A 22,385-nucleotide genomic window follows, 5' to 3' on the forward strand; every position below is an offset into this window, starting at 1 on the left:
CAAAAACAGGACCCAACTATATATGCTGCCCAGACGGAACCCACTTTTAAGTATAAACACACATTCAGGGGTGCCTAGGTGGCTCAGTCGGTTAAGCAACTCTTGAATTCGGCTCAAGTCATGATCTCACGGTTCATGGAATAGAGCCCCACATCAGGGCCCTGGGCTGACAGTGCAGAGCCTGCTTGGGATTCTCTCTCTCTCTCTCTCTCTCTCTCTCTCTCTGCCCCTCCCCTATGTGTGCACATGCACGCTCTTGCTCTCTCTCAAAATAAATAAACTTTAAATATAAAGACACATTTAGATTGAAAGTAAATAAATGAAGAAAAATATATCATGCCAACACTAATTGGAAGATTTTTTTTAAAGGGGCATTAGCTAACAATAAAGGGGTCAGTTCTCCAAGAAGACATATCAATCCTTAACATGTATGCACTAAACAAGAGAGCATCAAACTGTGTGAAGCAAAAACTAGTAAAACTGCAATGAGAAATTTAAAAATCCACTATCATGGTTAGCAAGTTCAACACCCTCCGTCAGAAATGGACAGATCTGGCAGGCAGAAAGTCAGAAGGATATAGGTGAGCTCAACATCATAAATCTACTGAATATACTAATATCTATGTACTTCTTCCACCACCAACAGCAGAATACACAATCTTCTCAAACTCACAGGGAACATTCACCAAGAGAGACCACATTCTGGACCACAAAACCACAAAACACACCTTAAGCAATTTGGCAGAGGGAAAATCATGCAAAGTCTGCTCTCAGACCGCAATAGAGTTAAACTAGACATCGGTAACAGAGAGCTGGAAAACTCTAAAAGAGAACCGTCTGTGTGTTAGGGGGTCTGGGGAAGTCCATTCTTGCGCAGACCACGAAGAGTCACAGAAGGCTTTAGATTAGGCAAGTAGCATGACTCCAAGTGTGCTTTGAGAAAATAAGGCTGGAACACATGGATTCGACTAGAGGACAAAGAGAATGAATCTGAAGAGAAAACTAAACAAGTGAGAGACTCTAGGAAAGAGGTAAAAAAGGACCTCACACAGGGCAGTAAAAATGGAAGGGAATTGACTGAACATGAGAAATCTACATATAATGACATCCTAACCCATATTTACAAATATAAACTGCATATCCTCAATCTATCTACTCCTAACCATCTTTATTATTACACCTTTAGTCTAAGTCACTAACACTACTTAACTTGGGGTACCACAAGACTCCTAGCTATTTTTCCCAGCTTCCTTGTGGATCTCTATTCACCCCACTGTACAGCAGCACATGATCTTTTTAGATATCACACCTCTGCTCAATATCCTCCAATGGCTTCTCATTGCAACTGCAATGAAATCCAAACTCCTTACTGTGGCCTGCAGGACTGCTTGACCGGCATCTGCTTTCTCACAGATTTCCCCTCTTACATTGCTTGCTTCCGGCCGTACCTGCCCCCCTTCAATTTCTCAAAATATTTTCATGAAGGGACTTTGCACTAACTGTTCCCTCTGCCTGGAATATTCTTTCCCTAGATCTTCACAGGGCTGGCTTTTAAAAATTTTTCACATCTCAGCTCAAATGTCATCTTCTCAAAGATGCCTTTTCTAGTCACTGTTCCTAAAACAGCCATCCCTGTAACTATCCTATCACCCTGCTTTATTTCTTCACAGCAATTACCACCCTCCACAATCATCTTCTTTATCTATACATGCTGATTGTCTCACCCCACCCCCATCCCTCCAACACTAAAATATATATCCCATGAAAGCAGGACCTTGTCTGTCTTATCTGCCACTCTGTTCCCACAATGCAAAGGATAAGCCTGGAACATAGCAGACATTCAGTAAACATACATTCCAAGAGACAGAATTCTTATCGCAGATGCTAGTGAATGAGTAACACTACATAACATTCACTGAGCTGTATTTCTTCCTTTCTTCCCCTATGGCATAATGAGGTGCTTTACACACTGGATTGAAAACCTTGGATTTTAGATCATGTGGTGCCTTATAAAAAGAGTGTATTACCTAAAGTAGTATAATTATTCAAGCTATTTGGCTTTTATCATTAGGCAATTTGGTGGCTTAAAGTGAGATTGACAGTCTTACCTTACAAGCTAAGTCATTTGCCATAGAATTCATACAGAGATGGCAAGGAGACTTACTTACTCTAAATGTGGAGGAGAACCATGGGAAAGGCTTCTGGGGAAGATGTGCAACCCCCTCCATTCTATGCTGTGAACTATATAAGGTCTCCTGACTGCCGTCCCTGAATCTCAGGATTGCAAACTGAATTAAAATGTACCAGTGGAGACCAATTATAAGAAAAAAAGTCAGCCATATATGTGTTATACACACACACACGCCCAGTTTTATATGAAAATTACACAGAAGATATAAAACCAAATAGTTCTTGGGGCGCCTGGGTGGCTCAGTCGGTTAAGCATCGACTTCGGCTGAGGTCATGATCTCACGGTTCATGAGTTCGAGCCCCGCGTCGGGCCCTGTGCTGTCAGCTTGGAGCCTGGAGCCTGCTTCAGATTCTGTGTCTCCCTCTCTCTCTGCCCTTCCCCTGCTCACACACCCTCTCTCTCTCTCTCTCTCAAAAATAAATAAAAAAAACATTAATTAAAAAAAAATTAAAAAAAAAATAGTTCCAAGAACACAGTTTTCAAGAAGTAACACTTTCTCACACAGCAAAGCAGAAATGTTTGTGCTAAGTAACCAAAATGATCAACAGGCTCTCAGTGCCACTTCCTATGTGGTTTGGCTGTCTGAGCTTTATTTTGCCCTTCTCTTTGTTTGTTTTGTCTTTTAGCCAATGTGGCCGACAGGGCCTCTGAGTGTGTGCTTCTGCTCAGTGCCATGGTGCCTCTTTTCATTTGGTAACAGTAGAAAGATTGGTCATAATCCTTCTTATTAGCCTCTTTAAGCTGAAGATGTCAAAGTTTCTAAGATAACTGCCTACCGATGTTTTAAAAAAGGGATACCTTTACTGTGTGGTCAGCAATATATACCATGCATTTTGTTTTTAAGAGGTCTGCTTTATTGCCACTGATTATACAGTTACTTAAACTATTGGTGAGGAAATTCATTCTTTTGTTTTTTTCTAACAAATATTTGAATGTCTTCTGAGCACCAGTATAATGGCATTCTACTTTCTGAAACTACATACTAGAGGTCAAGCATTGCCACCCAGCTCCTCTGAGAGTAGTTTCCCTATTATCGGTTACTCCTTGGTTAACTAGATAACTCAGCTCATCAAAATGATCCCATACCTCTCACTCCCCAACCTGCCACCATTGCCAGTTACATACAGTTCTGTCATACTCTGAACGTTTGTTCATTCATTCTTTCTTCCTTCCTTTCTTGCTTCCTTCTTTTCTTCCTTTCTTCTTTCCTTCCTTCCTAACTTCCTTTCTTTCTTTCAAGTAAGCTCTAGGCCCAACGTGGGGCTTGAACCCACAACCCTAAGATCAAGAGTTGCATGCTCTATTGACTGAGCCAGCCAGGCACCCCTCCACTGATTTTCACTTTAAAATAGAAAATTTGATTTGTCCAATATGTAGTATAATCTTAATAGCAGTCTATGTCATCTGATTATTCTGTGTTTGGGACCTAGAAAGAGATGAATGTCAGAGAACCAGAGGCCTTGACCTTGTTGTGTAATAGGTCTAGCAGGAACTGAACTAGCAGTGGGGTAGATGTGCGAAGCTGCAGAACGACCGGGAAGAAGGCACTAGGGATATCCATGACTCTGCAAATACGTGGCGTGTCCTAGATCCCGCTGGTTAAATCAAATTTACTAACATTTATGTAATTGTTTACAGTTTAAAGTGTAAACGCATCAAAATACTACGATTATTAATCTACAACAGTCCTTTGAGGCGGTTAACTATTATTCCCATTTTACAGAAAAGGACACTGAGGAGGAAAGACGTTAGTTGAAAGTAATCTGCCTAAGATTATACCGTGTGTTGCTAGAACTTATCTTAGGACCTTTCGACACAAATTCCATGTACTTCCCACTACGTGATCCAGAAAAATGAAGTCTAATATATAAAAGTTACAGATATTAACTATGTGCTACGTAAACAACTCTTTCACGCGGGAAATACTAAGTAGACTGGGAGAAGAGTTTGTTTGCAAACCTGAATGACTTTGAGAGAGAAATAAGGAGGGTAAAAATAATAGTTGTCATTTAAAAAGTAATTTGGTTAGAAAGGGATTCAAAGGTGTAAAGCAAGAGACAAATTTGTCTAAGAATACTTGTACTATGACAACATAATATAACCTTAATCAGAGCGCATGACTTCAAAATTGTTGAAAAGTGAAAAGTGGATTAAATATTATTTTAAGATATCAATATTTTAATTTATTTTTAAAAAAAGGAAACTGTATTTTAAGAATAGAAAATAATCGTTACTACCAAAAATGGCCCAAAAAACTTTGTTTTTAACACAAGGAAAATACTGCATTTAATTAGAGCTTCTCTATGGATTTTGTATTTTGCCCAAGTTACAAAGAGATAACATCAATTTGTATCACTGAAAGTTCTACATACGTTCTTTTGACATCTTGTTCAATCATCGATCGAAGTTCTTTATCTTGAAAGAATTTGTTCCAAAGACTCTGAAATAAGGAAAACAACCTATTTAAAATAATCCCACACCTTTGCTTGACTTTTATGATATCATTTAATAATTTAAATGATCAAATTTATCCTTCTCTGAGTTATCATTTCACATTGCAAAGGAAACCTGAAATTGGAATAAAAATATTAAAAACTAATCTCAGAAACACATTCTTATACTAACATCAATTTTTCCAGTGATACATATATATACAGTATAGTATGTATATTTAAAATTTTTGTATCATCTATATAAAATGAATGATAGCTTTACTGCCATACATCCACTACTTCCCTTACAAAAACAAAGAGGTCTGCTTGGGTTACAGCAGGGCCATGGACCAAATGGTCTCAACTTGAACCTCACTTGAACTCCCAATGCACTAAGAAAGACACAGGAGTTTTTCTACAAAGCTTGGTTTTATGACCAAATAGATGTTTAGATACTTTTTAAAATGTGAATTTAAGTAAAGTTTTAAAACTTACTTAATATTTTATGTAGCTCTCCTATAGACTATGTTGTAACAACTATATGTATCAGGGAAAAAAAGAAACACTAATATTAGGATATTAGCTGGAAAATATTTTCTGTTAGCAGGGAAATAGGAATTAAGAGCAGTAACCAAAGAAGATACACAATACCTCTAAAGCAGTAATTATTCTTAGTCTTCACTGGAATATGAGTGGAGACAGGCTGATCTTTTTCATTATCTTTAAAAACTTTTTTTTTTTAATTTTTAATGTTTATTTATTTTTGAGAGAGACAGAGCATAAGCCGGGGAGGGGCAGAGAGAGAAAGAGACACAGAATCTGAAGCAGGCTCCAGGCTCTGAGCTGTCAGCACACGGCCCAACGTGGGGCTCAAACTCAAGGGCAGCGAGATCATAATCCGAGCCGAAGTCGGATACTTAGCTGACTAAGCCACCCAGGCACCCCTCTTTAAAAACTTCTGAATAGTTACTTTTCCTCTTGGATTAGTCCACCAAGTGAGCCCTATCTATCACCAAGTGAGTCCATCAAGTTATCATAAAGAGAGGCTTTCCTAGCCTCCCCACTGCCCACTACAAGCTTGACAAAACAGTTCTATCCTCCTCTTTATGCTCTTTGGTTTTACTCTGAGTTCTTGTGGTCCCCTGAGACTTCTCCTCCATAGTGCCATTCCACAGTAATACATCATAAACTTCCTATAACACAGGATGAATACAGTATGGAATAATTTCCATCAGGTTTTAGGTCATATGGTATACAGAGTAAAAAACAAAAAATTAGTGGGCACGAAATAACATCGCTTTCATGGTGATTGATAACCAGTTTCATAAGCATATTCTTATGGGCAAAAGAAGTTGAGATATGAATAAAGATGAACTTTACCCCTTCGTCCTGTGAAAGAGGATTATTGATCATCAAGTCTTGCTGGCCAACAACCTTTCTCGGGTTTGTGATGTGCTGGCAAAGAAAAAAAGAAAACACACACAAAGATCAGAGTTGGACTGATGTGGACTTGAAAGCATACATAAGAAAACAATTATATTAATTAAAGTACAACTTACTATTTCTTTAACGTTGCTATACCATGCTCTTAATTCTTTAATTCTACTTATCCACTGACTTTTATCTTGAGGAAGAACACAAAGAAATAGCTGTCGAGAAAAAAAAAAAAAGGAAATTTTGTAAAAATCATAACAAGTAACATGTAAAACTATGCCAAACAGAGTCACCTGAAAACTGAAAGAGATATTCATATTCATTGTATTTCATATTCATATCATTCCAATTCCGAATAAAGTATATTTGGGAACGTTTAAGAAATATATATATTTGGGTAATTTAAAAAGTGAACAAAGGCCAAAAAAACAAGATCGCAAAAGCTACACCACAAAATTCAATCAACCTCCCCTCCAAATTTATATTAAAAATGAACAAGAAGAATTCATTGAGGTTCAAGTATAATTCCCATTTTAAATTCTTATGTTAATGGGCTATTGACAGACACAAAGTCCCATCATTAATCTCAAGGTTTAAGATTTGTCTTAAAACAGGCAGGTAAAGGACAGAGAAGAAACACCTGAGGGCACAGCTTGAGAAATGAAGTGATTCCTTTTACAGCAGAAATGGAATCTGCAACTGGCAATCAGCATATGAAAATAACAAGCATTCTTAAAAAGACAAATTTGATTTAATTTAGTTTAATACAACATTAAAATAAATCTAGATTTGAGTTTATTTTTAGCAAACGAATGATACTGAAAGTTAAACAACAAGGAATGGGGGGTGGGGCACAAATATTTGTATACAAATATTCTAGCAGCGGGTCTCCTGCCTTTACTGCCTGCATCTAACAGAAGAAAAATGTATTTTAATTATTAAATCTAAATTATTAAATCTAAAACTGTCTAATACATCATGTGTTTCTTACTGTCTTTACTTGCACAGACTCTGTATGCTTAATTTATGCAGATAAAACCTAAAAAACTTTCAGTAGAAGTCATTTCAGAAATAAGTCTAAACCTGCATTAATTCATTTTGAGAGAACAAAAAGGGACAATATTTCCAAGTAATTAAAAAGAGAACTACAGATGATTACTAGTTTTGGTGATCAGTGGCCCTTTCTCTTAAAAGACTGACCTAATTTTCTTCTACTTCTCTTTCTTGCTGCCCTTTGCTTTGTGTTTCTAGGAAAGAAACGAAAGGAAAGAAAGAAAGAGAGAAAGAAGAAAAATCTTTTCCATCTGCTGCTCCTGAAGTGAAAAGGGAAGGTGCCTCAATGAAGGCAGGCACTGGATACAACAGGAACCTGAAAGTGAAACCGCCTCTACTCCTGCCCACCTTCAAGGATGTCTGCCAAACCCTCTGGGGAACGTAAAGGTGTTGCTTTGAATTCCACACCATCAAATGAGATGAAAGAATAGTTATTTCAAATGACTCCTTTACCGTACCAGTTATTCGAGACTAAGGTGGTTCAACCTTATTAGTAAATGTCCTATGAAAGATAAACATGGATGGCCAAAAAATCGAGAGTGAAGTCTCCTGGAAAATTCAGTGATCCCCTGCATGGGTAATCTCCCAGGGCATCAGGTAATGTGTTGATATACTGCAACCACAAACTGTAAATAAATATTTTCTTCTTACCTTCCAGCAAATGCTGCGGAACCTGCTGCTTCTCAGCTGCCCATTAATCCCCTTCTGCCTTATTGTTGCCAAGTAATTGTTGTTTACAAATAGTTCTTCCCATTCTTTCCTATATGCAAGAAACCAAAAGCATGGGGATCCCTTTGTTAAAATTCTCTGCTTGGAGAGGAGTGCTACAGGAAATTAATTTTAAATAAGTCTAAGAAATGCAACTTTTAAAACGTATATATTTAGTTGTGTACTGTTTCTGAATGCATGGCTGTCTTTTTGGACACAGTTCTTCTGTAGATTTAATGAATATGTAGATCGCTATAATTATGCCAGCTACTGAAATTCATAATGTCTATGGAGGCTATTCCATTTCGTCTAAAATGTTGGTAGTGCAGTTCAGTGAAACAAGAAAAAAATGAATATTAATATAAATATATGACGGCTTTAGCCACTGACAAAGATATACCTGCTCCAAAAATACACAACAGAAAGGGTAGTGTTGATTATATTGGCTTCTCACATGAAATATCTGTTTAAATGAACCCATTTCTCTTTAGTGTCAGGCTGGGGAGTTAAATATAATAGAAGACTACTTTCTTTAACTTTTAGTGCTATTTACTATTGAAATCTCTGCAACTTCTTTCTACATGATCAGTTTTAAAATTTTAACAGGTGCAGGCAAATTTGAAAAAAACATCAAAAAATTAAAAAGCCTCACTGTAAAAACTGTTAAAGGCAAGCTTGAGTACCTTGCAGTACCTATGGCTGAGTAGATAAACAACTGAAATATGCCTCCCAGGCACGCAGACACCAGGGGCCTAACACCTGTGCCTCATTAATATACAAGTAAATCTGCTCTACTGGGAAACAATTGGAAATTAATTGTCCCAAACCATTTACTGAGTTTGAATAAAGAAAGTAGACCTACATTCCTTGCATCTTGTACCAAGCTAAACATCAAGAACCATTCGTCAACAGTTGAGGCTACTGAGCACAGCTTTATGAAATTTCTGAGTTCATAATGCCACAATATACTTACAATTTAAATTTTATTATCAAAGCTGAAACCCTGGCAAGCTCTTCAGTGCGACTTCCTCAAAAGAAAGCCTTTACAAGCCTCCATCAGCCTCCTATACGTGCAACTGTCACTGGCCAGACCCTACTCGTTTTGAGAAAGGACAGCCTTGACAACCATGCTCTTTGGGCCAGTAATGCAACCTACTGCACACCTACAGTTAAAAAAAACAAACCTGACTGTGCAGTATCTTCTGCAGAGTTTTCCAGAAGAGTGACCAAGGCAAGGACACCTTCCTAACTGCCTCAAACAGGAGACCTTCCAGTTCAGCCCTGCAGCATTGCTTCCCGCCACTGGCCCCCACCCGCCTTCTGCCAGGAAGGGCTAGTGGCTAAGGACACCAGATGAGATAAGCACTCCAACTGCATACTAGAAGAAATGCATTCCTACCACCATTCCGTGAAAATGTCTTACTCTCAACACTCCATTCATAAGAGAAAGTCATGCTTCATTTTTATTTTAATGTGCATTTGTATCATTAGTGAAAGTGAAAATCTGTCATGCTTTTGAGTCACTTTATTTCTTTTTAAAAACTTCCTTTCTTGTCCTTTGCCTATTTTAAGCACCATAGGAGAGTGGTTAAGAGAATGGATTGCAGGGGCACCTGGGTAGCTCAGTGACTTCGGCTCAGGTTACGATCTCACAGTTTGTGGGTTCGAGCCCCGCATGGGGCCCTGCGCTGACAGCTCAGAGCCTGGGACCTGCTTTGGATTCTGTATCTCCCTCTCTCTCTCCGCCCCTCCCTGGCTCACACTCTCCCTCTCTCTCAAAAATAAATAAATTAAAAAAAAAAAAAAAAAAAAGAGAGAGAGAGAGAATGGATTGCAGAACCACACTCATGGGATAAAAAGAAAGCCATGCATTCACAGAAACAGTACACAATTTACTAGCTACTCACTAGCTATGCAAGCATGGCCAAGTTACTTAACCTCCCTGTGCCTCTGTTTCCTCATCTTTAAAATGAAATAATAGCCTACCTCAAAGAATTATTATGAGGACTAAAATGCATGGCAAGCCCTCAGAAGCATGTCCAGCATATCACATTTTTAAAAATAAATATTAGTGTTCATAATAATTGTAACATCGTTTTTATTTTAGTGTGCCTCATTATAGGTCCAAGGGAGGAGTTATTCATGTTAAAAATACCACAGCTTTGTCTGCCACACATATTTTTAACCCAATTTCTCGATTTTCAACACAGTGAAACTTTTTAAATTTGTGTACTAATTTAAACCTAACATTTTTTTCTCTTGATGCTCTTTCTACTGTTTTCATGCTTAATTCTTAGCCACTCCAAGTTCAAAGAAATGTTTACTGAAATCTTTTTATCACACTAGTCCATTTGTATTACCTATAATTTTTTAAAACATATTGTCCATTTCCCAACAATGTCATCATATATTATCCACATCTCATATTCAAGTTTTGTTTTTATCCAGTTTTAGTAATACTCAAAGATGAGATAAGCAGTGAGTACTTCTCAGAAAATGTATGTCTAAATAGCTTGTGGTCTGCAAGCAAAAAGCCCAGATTTTAAATGCATTCTGAACCCAAGAGGAATCAAAATACATGCAAGACCATGCAGTTCCATGGCCTGAAATCACCAATATGTTCCAGATGAGAGGGAAGTGTGAGGCAACTTCCCCAGCCTCTTCCCAAATCAGCTCCTATTCACAGGTACCAAGACAGTGTGAAAGTAGACACAGCTGGGGGCTAGATTCATTGCCATCTTGTCAAGTTAAGCAGCCTTTTAAGGTCAAGTTACATACTACTTATGTAATGAAGGATAATTATTTGTTAGCTTAAATAAGACCCTAGGCCTTGATTACAGTGTTGGTAAAGAGAAAAGGAGACTGAGGCATGTGAAATGGAAACATTATCTTTGGAATTCACAATCATTTAAATTTATTCATGGTACTTATAGTTCCAATTAAGGCTTAACACCTCAAACTGATGACTAGCCCTAACAACAGAGGAACTTATAGAGGCCACAAGATAACTTATTGTCTTTCTCCTCTATGGAATAGTGTTTTATTAATAAACAGTGATACAGAGTAGTAATAAACACAATAAACATTTAGTGCCTACTATGTGCTTAGCACTCACAGACATCAGAAAAAGCATTAAGTTATGTAAACCAGTAATAATATGGTTAAGGCGAAGCACTCTGATAGTACAGAGAGGGCAGAAATAGTTTTACAGGGGTGCCTGGGTGGCTCAGTCGGTCAAGTGTCCGGTTTTGGCTCAGGTCATGACCTCACGGTTCCTGGGTTCGAGCCCTGCGTCGGGCTCAGTGCTGACAGCTAGGAGCCTGAAGCCTGCTTCGGACTCTGTATCTCCCTCTCTCCCACTCACACTGTTTCTCTCTCTCTCTCTCAAAAATAAATAAACATTAAAAAAAATTTTTTTTAAAGAAATAGTTTTACACCTAAAAATTAAAACTTCGTGTAGAAAACAATAGTAGCACTACAGGCACTCAAATGCTACCCCAAGAGCTGGGCTGTTAGAGCTTGAACAGTCCAAGCTGAACCAAAATACAAGTTTTTTACAATCACAAATACAAATGGCAAACTACTCCTGAACTCAGATCAAGACGTGGAAGAATAAGTTATTTAGGAGTCAGTGAAGGAATTTTTCAGATTAATTAACAAAAACAAAAGAGAGGTAGTTCCTAAACTCTCTCTTATATCAAAAAAAAAAAAAAAGTATACAGTGTGCCTGTAACAGCCAAAATCTGACAATGATGTTATTAAAATGCTAAAAAAAAAAATCCTGATATGTTACAATATATAATATTTTAACTAAATCACTTTCAACCTTTACAACAACTCTCCTGCAGTGTATATTTTTAATCCCTCTTTATCAGTGAGGAAACTAAGGCTCAGAAAAATCGAATAAGAAGGAAAAAAAAGAATTAGTAAAAGCATCTTCCTGGAATAACATGGAAACAACACTAAAAGGGAAACATACTGCAGACAAAGGATAAAAATGGCCTCTTGCAAGAAGGCAAGACAAGAATATGACCTCAGATTTTCTTCCTTGGACTTCTAGTTTTTGAGAAGGGTACAGAGTCCAAGGGTACAGAGATAAGTTTTCACCAGTTGGACTGAGAAAATAAGTCAATAGCTCCTGTGAGTGGTTAAAAACAACCTGGGGTATTTAGGTGTGGAACACTCACTGCAAGGGAACAGATTCTAGAGAGACACCTGGGCCTTAAGGACTCCCTTGACAAAGCACTTGTGCCATCTAGTGGCAACCACTAAGCCTTGCAGGCACTGGGTCCCTAAAAACAACCAGCATCTAAGGAGGGAAAGGCAAATAGTGGTTTCCTTTCTGCAGCCAATGGTAATGGATTGGTAGTGACTACCATGGAAGCACTGTGTCAAGAAGGATTCTGAGGATACCAGGTGCTCCTCAGAGAAGAACACTGTGACTGATTAAAAATGCTGGCCTTGAGTGTTGAAGTCATTTCTAAGTAAATGAAATCAACTTTTGCAGCAGCAATTGAAGGAGGTCTCTCCTCCAAGAATACCTATTTAGGTAGCTAAGACTCTTGGCAATGTGTTTTTGTTTTTGTTTTTTGATAATGGAAATCAACTAGAATATGCAGTGATAAGCTGCATGATCATAAAGAGATCTCTATTTCTAATTATATATATTTATGTAGTATTTTCCCAAGATATGCACATAAAATTGGTATAAAACTAGTTAGTACTTTCTAAATTTAATTGTTTAAGTACTTTGGTAACCTAAATAATGCATAAATTCCTTGATTATGTGGCAATTCTGGACTAGAAAATTTCTGAATTGTTCCACATGATGACATACTAGACAAACAATTTTATAATGTCTATTTTATATGATGATTTCTAACCCATTTTCATGCATTACTTGGGCAGGGAGCAATGTCTCTATGGGGCTAACTAAAGAAACTCAAACAACTACGACGACTGAAAACAATTCAGAGACTACATCCCGTCGAGTACTGAGGATCTCCAATACTTGGTAAAGAGGAGACACTCTGGTTTTCACTGATAAAGAAACTGCTGAGGGGAAGGTACAAGGGACTATCACCACGGGGGAACTGCAACAGGTCACAGAGAAGGGAGACCTTCTAAGAGGGAGGAATGGTAAGGAGGTGGTATGGTGAAGGAGCTCCGCAGAGATGATCCCATACTTTACAAGGTCAGCTAGTCCTCGATCATTTCATTTTTGGAGACCTGACTAGACTAATAGCAGCACTAAAGGCCAGGCTAAAATAAAGGTGATCTTTAAGCAGAATGAGACCAGAGTTAGATGCGTAGAATATTTGACGGTGTGAAAGCACAAGGTAAGAAAACAGTTTTATGATCCTAAAGCGTATGGCAAATTTGAAAACAACTGCCAATGAATTCCCATAACTGCTTTATCAGATATGTAAGTAAAAGGACACAATAAACTTTTAAATCTGTATGGAGATATATTAGTTATTTTTACTAATGAAAGGACTGCACATAAATCCAATATTCCAAGTAAAAGAGTATGTAGTTTTATGCCATCTTAAGTATGATTTTAAAAATACTATTCAAATAGAACAAGGAACATCTAACTAAAAAAAAAAAATCAATGGAAATATGAGAAGTGTAAATTAGGTATGTCAGCATCAGACTGTAAAGTGTGGCACCAGATATGGGTAAGCTACAACATTAGGACTGCAGGTGCCAAGATCAACCAGATAAACACTGATGTTATCTATAATTACCTCATTTTTAGCTTAAATCACAGGTAATGAGGGAACTCAGAGACTCTAAAAGGCAATTAGAAACTGTACTGGCTTTTTTGCTTCCTGTATCAGGAATTTTTAAAAACTTACTTTTATTTAAAGCTTTTTTTTTCTCCATAATGAACCATCAGGGCATATCACTTATACATATATAAATAAATATAAAAACAGAATGCACAATTACTCACAAGCTTAAAATGGATTTCTTTCTATGTCTAGGTGAAATATGTTCTCATATGGTGAGGCTCCATTGAAACAAAGGCAACAAATAGTTCACTGTGTGGAGGTTTGTTAAAATTAATTTATGATGATGCTCTGATTTGGGTTTGGAATTAACTCTGAATTGAAAAATCTTGAACTGCCACCTCAATATCCACAAGAACACAAAGAACTGAGCTAGTTTTGGACAGTCAGATAGAAAATTCTTTTTCTAAAAAACATGGATCATTTTCTTTAAAATATAATGTTTAAGAGCTTCTAAATTCAAGATCATATTATGTAGGGAAAGTCAACAAACATGCCTTTAGAAAAGGAATCAAGAAAAGCTGTATCACAAGGTCATAAAAAATTAAGTATATAGTAAAGGTCATTAGACTATCAAAGGAATGGCATTTAGAAACGAGGTGAGAAATGGATCCTGTACCAACCATCTCTATGAAGTTGTCTGGAATGAATATAGTTTATATTCCATAGTTCACTGATGTTTCTTGGATAAGGAACTCTTGGAGACACCTTCCTGCAGACTTCTCCCACCTGCGTTCCATCCCCACTGCACCACGTTTACCTTGCTATTTGGATACGAGCAGGGACTTGATACCTAACTCTCCACATGATGAAGAATTTGCCACACAGTCTATAATGTAAACAATACTATGAAAGAAATGCTTATAGAACTGAGAACAAATTATTTTGCAGTAACTCAGAAACAGGCATTTATTTAGCAAAATCTGATATCCTAATTAAAAGCCAATCTTATTTCATAAACCATGTTTTCAAGACCAGGTTGACTTATAGGATATTACACATATAGAAATACATGTATGCTTCAGATAAATACTTTCTCTTAAAGAGATTTAAATGGATTAAAACTGAATCCATCATTCATTTGATAATCTGTAGATCAGCACTATCCAACAGAATTTTCTGAAGTAACAGAAATGTTCTATATCTGACTGTCCAATAGGGTAATCATTAATCACATGTAGTTACTAAGCGGATGAAATAAGGCTAGTGCAATTCAAGAACTACATATTTTATCTTAATTAATTTAAACCTAAATTTAAATAGCTTCATGTCACCAGGTCGTTCCTATAGTGAACATCAAAATTCAAAGTGTTTTAAGAATAAACCATTCATGTATACATTTAACTTTGAAAGTAAAACCTGTAACATAAGTATACACATGATACATATCACCTACAGTGTTACGGGGGAAAGAAGACAGATACACGTTAAAGAAGACAGATACACGTTAAAAGTTAAATAGTACGGGGAACCTGGGGGACTCAGTCTAGGTTAAGCGTCAGACTTCGGCTCAGGTCATTAACTCGCGGTTTGTGGGTTTGAACCCCGGGTCAAGCTCTGTGCTGACAGCTTAGAGCCTGGAACCTGCTTCAGATTTTCCTCTCTCTGTCCTGCCCATGCTCATGTTCTGTCTCTGTCTCTCAAAAATAAATAAAAATGTTAAAAAATTTTTTTTTTAAAGTTCAACCGTACAAGTAGTTATAAAGTCAAGATAATTCCATAAGAGATGTAACACAGTATAGAATTAATTCTAAATGAATGGGGTGCTACTAATAAGGTCAGATATAGATGTAATATTTTTCTCTTTTTTGTCTCTAATTGCCTTTCCCTGTCTATGACTCTGTCTCTACCACCACCCCACTGCCTCTTGCTTCCTCCCACCTCCTTCTTCTCATACACACACATAAAAGTTAGGGAAGCAAATCTTTAGTGATGACAGGTAACAAAAATGATCAATGCTGCAAAGAATCAGACCCAAGATTTGAATCATTAGCCTAATATGATCATATTAGACTGCCTCAAAGATCCAGGAAATGAAAATTTTAAATGGGAGATAAATGGGTCATGTGATAAAGTAAACTTTAGTTTAAGTCAATATGGACTTTATGGACTTTATAATTTCTTTGGATTAATGTGCCTAGGAAAGTAATTTTACATGGGCCTCTGAAAAGGTAAGGAAATATCTCTATCCAAGGGCCACTAGAAAATCTCACAATTTATAATTTAAAAGAAAAAAACTCACCACTATAAAAAATCCTATACTCGAATACCTCATTTATCCAGCATAAACAAAGACCAATATATGCCGCGCATGTGATTTTTTTTTTGGGGGGGGGGGTGCAACATAAAAATGTTGAGAGTATCAGAATATTTCTAAATCTTGCAGAAATTTTTGTATAAATGTGCTATACATTTGGAAAATGTATGGCCATTTGCCCCACATTAAATAACTCCACGCTGCTTTGCTTTTGGAGTTTTCCATTCTGTGTTAGTGGCATTTTTTTCATGACTATTGGCTACTAATTTGTGTAATGATTGTACATTAGCTTTTAGAAATCCTAAATCTACATCCCTCTGTCACTTGCTCAGTTTGCCGTTTTTGAAATAAAGACAAACTAGACTTTAAGCTTCATACATTCCAGCCTATTTCAACATCATAAACTGTCATAATCTTTTCTAATTTAACAAAAATGTCAAATAAGACTGTGAAAGTAGAATAAGGGCTGAAAGGGCTCTTTTGCGCCTAAACACATTTAATAAAAACCTTTTGGTATTCTAATAGTTTCCCCTTATTTCTAAGTTTCTGGTTATATTCCAGCTGGTTGAAGCTATTAGAAATTTGACCTGTAAATAACTGATATGTCACTGTACATCCAAATACCAGCAGCCAATCCCATTCCCAGCCTCAGTCCTTGAGTTTGGTCAAGAAAGAATTCACGAATTCTTTTTTTTTTAATTTAAGTTTTATTTATTTATTTTGAGGGGGGAGAGGGAGTAGGGAGGGGCAAAGAGAGAGGGAGGGAGAAAATCCCATGCAGGCTCAGGACTATCAGTGCAGAGTCTGGAACTTGGGAGTATGAGATCCTGACCAGAACTGAAGTCTGAAGCTTAACTGACTAAGCCATCCAGGTGCTCCCATCCACAGTCAAATTCTTAAGTGAGCAAACCATTAGTTGCAGTTGAGATCAAAGTACCCTCTCCAAGTAGGAGAGGACGGGAGCCCAGAAGGCAACTACAACAGGAGTCAGCTTGTCTTTCCTCTTTTTTTTTTTTTTTTTTTATGTTTGCTAGGTTAAGGGTCCCAGCTAAGGGGTCTGACTGAGGCTGCTGGCAATCATCTAAGGGACTCCTCCTATGGGGCGGGGGGGAGGGGTTGGCCCTATATGGTCCTTGTTGGAATGGTTAGGACAGCCATCCCCACACGCAGGGAGGGGGTCAAAATCACAATGTAAATGTATTATAATGAAGCTATACTCCTGGCTTAGACTCCTGAGGGTCTTAGGGGAGACTGCAGGTATCTCCCCCCCCACCCCCCACCTCACCCCTTTCCTTAACTGCCTACTCTATCTCAAAAAAAAGAAGGAAAAATCCCTATTCTGAATACCATGTATAGGGGGTAAGGGAGAAAGGGTTGGGAGAAGACATTAAAATAAAGGAATCAGGGTGTGGAGACCTAATTTGAGTCTGCACTGTGTTTCCTATGTAGGCTAGAACACCAGTGGGAGTAGTATTTTTATTACTGATTTTTTTAAAAACAGTTGTTCTGCATCACAGTGGAAGATGAACCATTTTCTCATGACCTCCTTGTCCAAATTAAAATATGTTTCATAAAAGTCTTGTCTTAGGCAGAAGTATTCTGCACTGATGAAATTTTATGTTATCTGAAAGCTCACCTACTTCAAGAGAACTCAAATCTCCTCCTGACTTTATGAGGCCTTTTGTTATTTTTTTTTATTCTGTTATCCATATGCTCAATAATTCAGATATTCCCAAATGAATGCCACAAAAGTTTCAATTATATGACCACAGATATCTTTACATGAACCAGAGATGTTTCCATAAAGCTGTCACATGGAATGCTAACATACAACAAAAATAAGCACAAAAAATGCTCATTTTTTATAGAGCTATTTAAAATATTATGATTAGGAATGGCGCCTAGACATATAGAGGCAGGAAAGGGCGTTCCTTCTCTAGGTTCCACCAACAGTCCAGGTACAGGGGGAGAAAACAGGGATGGGAACAGTGTTAAAAATGTCAACCAGACTACCCAGGCTTTATTTATTTATCCCACTCCCTGCACCTTCTTCTGGATCTCTTAAATAGAAACAAAGTAGTCCCCGTTCAGCCTACATAATCACAATATAAAAGAGAGAAATGGGGTCTGGGTTTGACCCAGGGGTCAGGTGGGGAGGGGCAAGCAAACAACAGCAGTTACTTAAGAGATTATAAACTCATTACTGAGTACTGAACAAAACCCACACAACACCAGGTCTGTGCCTGGTTCAATGACAGTAGAGCTCTGTTGCTCAAGACAACTTTAAGATCTAGAAGCACATTAAAAAATTGGAATGAGAGTCCAAAGATATCCTGTTTGGCTTCAAATGGGTTCAGAGACTTGGGCCTATCATCTGAATTACTCTACCAATCTGAACAAATAGCTTGAAATGCAATCTTTGAAAATCCTTGAAATAATATGTCAACCAGCTAAACTACTAGATCTATCTCAGAACACTGCATCTCTAATCATGAAATGAAAACTATGTCCACATGTTCAGATGATACTAGGACTTCTTTTAAATTTCAAATATTCTCTCATTAGAGGCTATTTTTTATTCCATAGCTGCTTTATTGATTTTTCCCATATTTCTAAGCACATAATATTCATTCTCAATTGTATCATTACCAACTATTTCATATAATATGTTTTGTGATTTAAAGATTCACATTTTCACCTCCCAGTTAAAATTTTTGATCATGGATTTAAATATATCAAACACCTATGATATAATAAAATCTAAAACTTTAATACTATCAAAACAGTAGTTCATGCAAAGTAACAATATCAACACAATGAAACAGATATATGTAAACACTCATATTGTAAGGACCACTGTAACTGTCTTTTATAACTAAGGCATAATTTTATCACTAACAAATATAAAGCCAATTGATCTAACCATTCTAATAGTGCCAAAAAACAAAACAAAAAAACAAAAAACAAAGAATGAATTGCTTAGAGAGTAGAAAATGAAGACTGTCTTTTTTCATATTCACCTCACAAAAAATTCCTGTCCCTCTAGAATGTCTAGCAAGTTATTACCTTCCCCTTAACCATGACTTCCCCAACCCCTTAATTTTAACTACTCCATCTAAGGAAAATGCACCCCCATTATAACACTGGCCATAATCTACATTAGTTGCTTCCATGTCTGTCTCCCCTCCTACATGACGAGCGGGCAGTATTTACTTCTCTTTCAGTCTTGGAGGTTTAGCACGCTTGGCTTGCCTATAATGGATATACAATAAAGATCTTCAGAATGACTGAAGATGTGTTAGGTCTCTTGAACAACAACAACAAAAAAGATATAAGAAATGTTAGAAAAACACTTCTGAAAGCTCTAGATTGGGGGGGGGGGGAATGAAAAAAAAAAAAAAAAGGATTACTCCCCCCCTGCCACTTTTCCCCAGAAGGCAAGGTAATTTGATACAGAAAATACACAAATGCTGCATATCAATCTTTACTAAAATATTCTGTGAAAATTCCACCTTTAAACTGTATCTTTGAGACTTACAAACTTCATCAAATCAAAAATCAGTAATTAAGTCTTATATAGAGCTAACTATATAACTATAAAGCCGACCCATAAGTAAATAAACAAGCAAGCTATTTGTAAAATGTTTAAAAAGATTTATAACTTTTCATTCTGAAACAATACTTCTTTGTATTATTTTCTCAAATTATAGATCCAGTAACACACTTCAACATTACTGACCAAATATTGAATTGACTTTACCTATTTCACTACCACACTTAAAAAACGAAGCACGCTAGGGGCGCCTGGGGTCTCAAGAGTTGGTTGCGCGTCCAACTCTTGATTTCCGCTCAGGTTGTGATCCCAGGGTTGGGGGACCCAGCCCTGAGCTGGGCCGAGTGTGGAACCTACTTGGGATTCTCTCTCTCTCCCTCTGCTCTTCTCCCCCCACTCATGCTGTCTCTAAAATTACAAAAAATAAAAAAATAAAAAAAAAAATAGTGAAGCATGCTAATATATATTACAAATAGTGACCCATGAGCTGCCAGGAGTGCATTTCAACTGGGAACACCAGAGGAAAACAGAAATGTGTCCTGGGGAAGGGACTCTCAGTGCTGACTGACTGGGAGCAGCTTATCCTTATATTTGAAATGTATGCCTGTCTTTTCAAAGATAAACATTTACACAGCCTTGGATGATTGGAGCTTGCAGCTGACTATGTAAATAAACAAATATGAAAAAAATTTTTCCTCTAGAGCCTGGCTACAGATAATAAAAAGGGCTTGAAGGGACTTATGAAGCAAAGGAACTCAAACTAACATGTACACTCAAGTCAGTTTGGGTTATGTTAATTTAAGACTATAAATGCAGAGGAACCAGTTGATTACTTAAGTGGAAGGTAACATTTTCAGAGCCTTAAGTGATCAAATAATTAGTTCAAACGGTTGTATGTTACAGAAAAGCATAGATACTGACCAGTTCCACTATCATAAAAAATAAGTTACTTCAAGATGATATTTTCATCATTCAAGTATGATTTTTCTCCTTCTCTCAAAAATGGCTCCATTATGGAGATATAATAAAAGGTATCATTTTGATTTTGGTTTCTGGAAAATGCGAAGGTTACATTTTGTGCTCTCTGAAACTATCATTTAACTATAAAGGCTGTGGTGCTATTTCAACAAATATGAAAATGAGAACTCAGAAAATGTGATATTGAGATTATGAGGTTAAATGAGTGTGGATTTTATAAATATTCTTCCTATGTAATCTGTAGATAACTGTAGATATTTATAGATTTGATCTTTTACAGATAACTATAGATCTAATCCTTAAACACTCATTTATCATCCCTTTAGAACTGCACAGAATTTCTAAAAATACTTTTCTGAGACAAATGACAACTATAATAGGTGAAAAAGTTTATTAAAATTTACAGGAAATTTTAGGGGTGGCTGGGTGGCTCAGTCGGGTAAGTGTCCAGCTTTTGGATTTGGCGCAGGTCATGAACTCACAGTCGGTGGGTTCAAGCCCTGCATCAGGCTCTGTGCTGGCAGTGCCGAAGTCTGCGTGGGATTCTCTCTCTTTCTTTCTCTGTCTTTCCCCCACTCTCTCTCTCTCAAGATAAATAAATGAACTTGAAAAAAAATTACAGAAGGTTTCAGAAAAGGGAGAAAGGAAAGTGCAAAATCCAGTATTTATTGTTTACTGTGTGCTATAGCTGACTGGGCCAGCTGTTCCACACATATGTAGGTATGCTCCCTCCACTCTATGATATGGGAGCTGCTAACATTCCCGGTTTACAAATGAGGTAACCAGGAATCAGAGAGGCTAATTATCTTGCCTAAGGTCAGTCAGTGAGAGTCTTATTTCTACCTGTGTGCTTTTTTCCAAATTGTTTCCCTAAATCATGTATTTATTCTTAAAAATGTGTAGAGTTTGTATCATATAGGTACGTGGATTCTCAACAAAATGTAGACAACACAAAGTGAGAAAAGCGATGCTCTAAGAATCAGGAAAAACCTCTCTCATCTGCACACTAAGCTATGATACCCTGGAAAAATAAAATGGCAAAGGCTTAGAAACTGCTTAAAATGACCGGGTGGTGGAAGAGTGGATGGAAATTTAAGTTAGTCTCTATTATCTTTAGTATGTGCTGTGCTCTGAATGTCTCCCCACTGCCTCCCCTTGTTGAACCTCAACACCCAGTGTGATGGATGTTTGGGGGTAGGCCTCATGAATAGAACTTGTGGCTCAGAGAGCTCTCTGGCCCCTCTGCTGTATAAGAACACTGTGAAAAGAAAGAGAACCAGGAGTGGGCTCCTACTGGACACCCAATCTACCAGCACCTTAATCATGGACTTCCTAGCCTCCAAAACTGTAAGAAATAAATTTCTGTTGCTTATAAGCCACCTAGCAGCCTGAACAGACTAACGGCATAACATTCAGCAATTAAATTAATTCTCGGACTCCATATTCTTAAATATAACAGATTAACAAACTTCTATCACTCTAAGAGTATAACCAGAACCCGTATTGCTAAATTTTAAATCCAAAGTATGCTTTTGTTCTATTACTTCTACTAATATTTTGAATCACTACTTCATGGTTGATTTAAGACATGCACACTTAACACACACAAATGGGGAAAAAAGGGATTATGCTAAAAATAAATGTAAATGATAGAATGTGTAAATATTTTCCACATTCTCTCAAATTACTGATTACATGTACATAGGATAAATATTTTTGTGATAAAACTGTAAGCCTAAATTTTTAAAGTTTACTCAATGACTAAACAATGTTCAAATTAAGGTATTTTTATTATTCTGGAAAATAATTAACTTTAGATTCAAGAAGCCAAACCAACTATAATATTTTCAAAACATTTTATCGACTTCAACAGCCTTTAACTCTGTGGGCTACAGAATACACCATATTGAGAAAGGGAGGCAACTTCAATATTAAGAAATTAAAAATACCACCAATTTAGAGCCAAATGGCTTTTTATCTTCTT

General features: G+C 37.1%; 1 protein-coding gene across 11 annotated transcripts in view; it reads right to left on the reverse strand.

The window, feature by feature from the left end:
* TBC1D5 (TBC1 domain family member 5) overlaps window positions 1-22,385 on the reverse strand; it is a 533,248-nt gene that overhangs the window by 235,743 nt on the left and 275,120 nt on the right. For all 11 annotated transcript variants that reach the window (XM_019435515.2, XM_019435530.2, XM_019435508.2 and 8 more), the window contains 4 exons: window positions 7,762-7,870; window positions 6,183-6,272; window positions 6,004-6,078; window positions 4,564-4,631 (listed from right to left, as the gene is read on the reverse strand). In XM_019435515.2, the coding sequence (XP_019291060.2) occupies window positions 4,564-4,631; window positions 6,004-6,078; window positions 6,183-6,272; window positions 7,762-7,870 (342 nt within the window). The remainder of the gene's footprint in view (window positions 1-4,563; window positions 4,632-6,003; window positions 6,079-6,182; window positions 6,273-7,761; window positions 7,871-22,385) is intronic.

The sequence above is a fragment of the Panthera pardus genome, unplaced genomic scaffold (genome assembly GCF_024362965.1).
Source record: "Panthera pardus isolate Hobbes unplaced genomic scaffold, ASM2436296v1 HiC_scaffold_16, whole genome shotgun sequence".
NCBI lineage: Eukaryota > Metazoa > Chordata > Mammalia > Carnivora > Felidae > Panthera > Panthera pardus.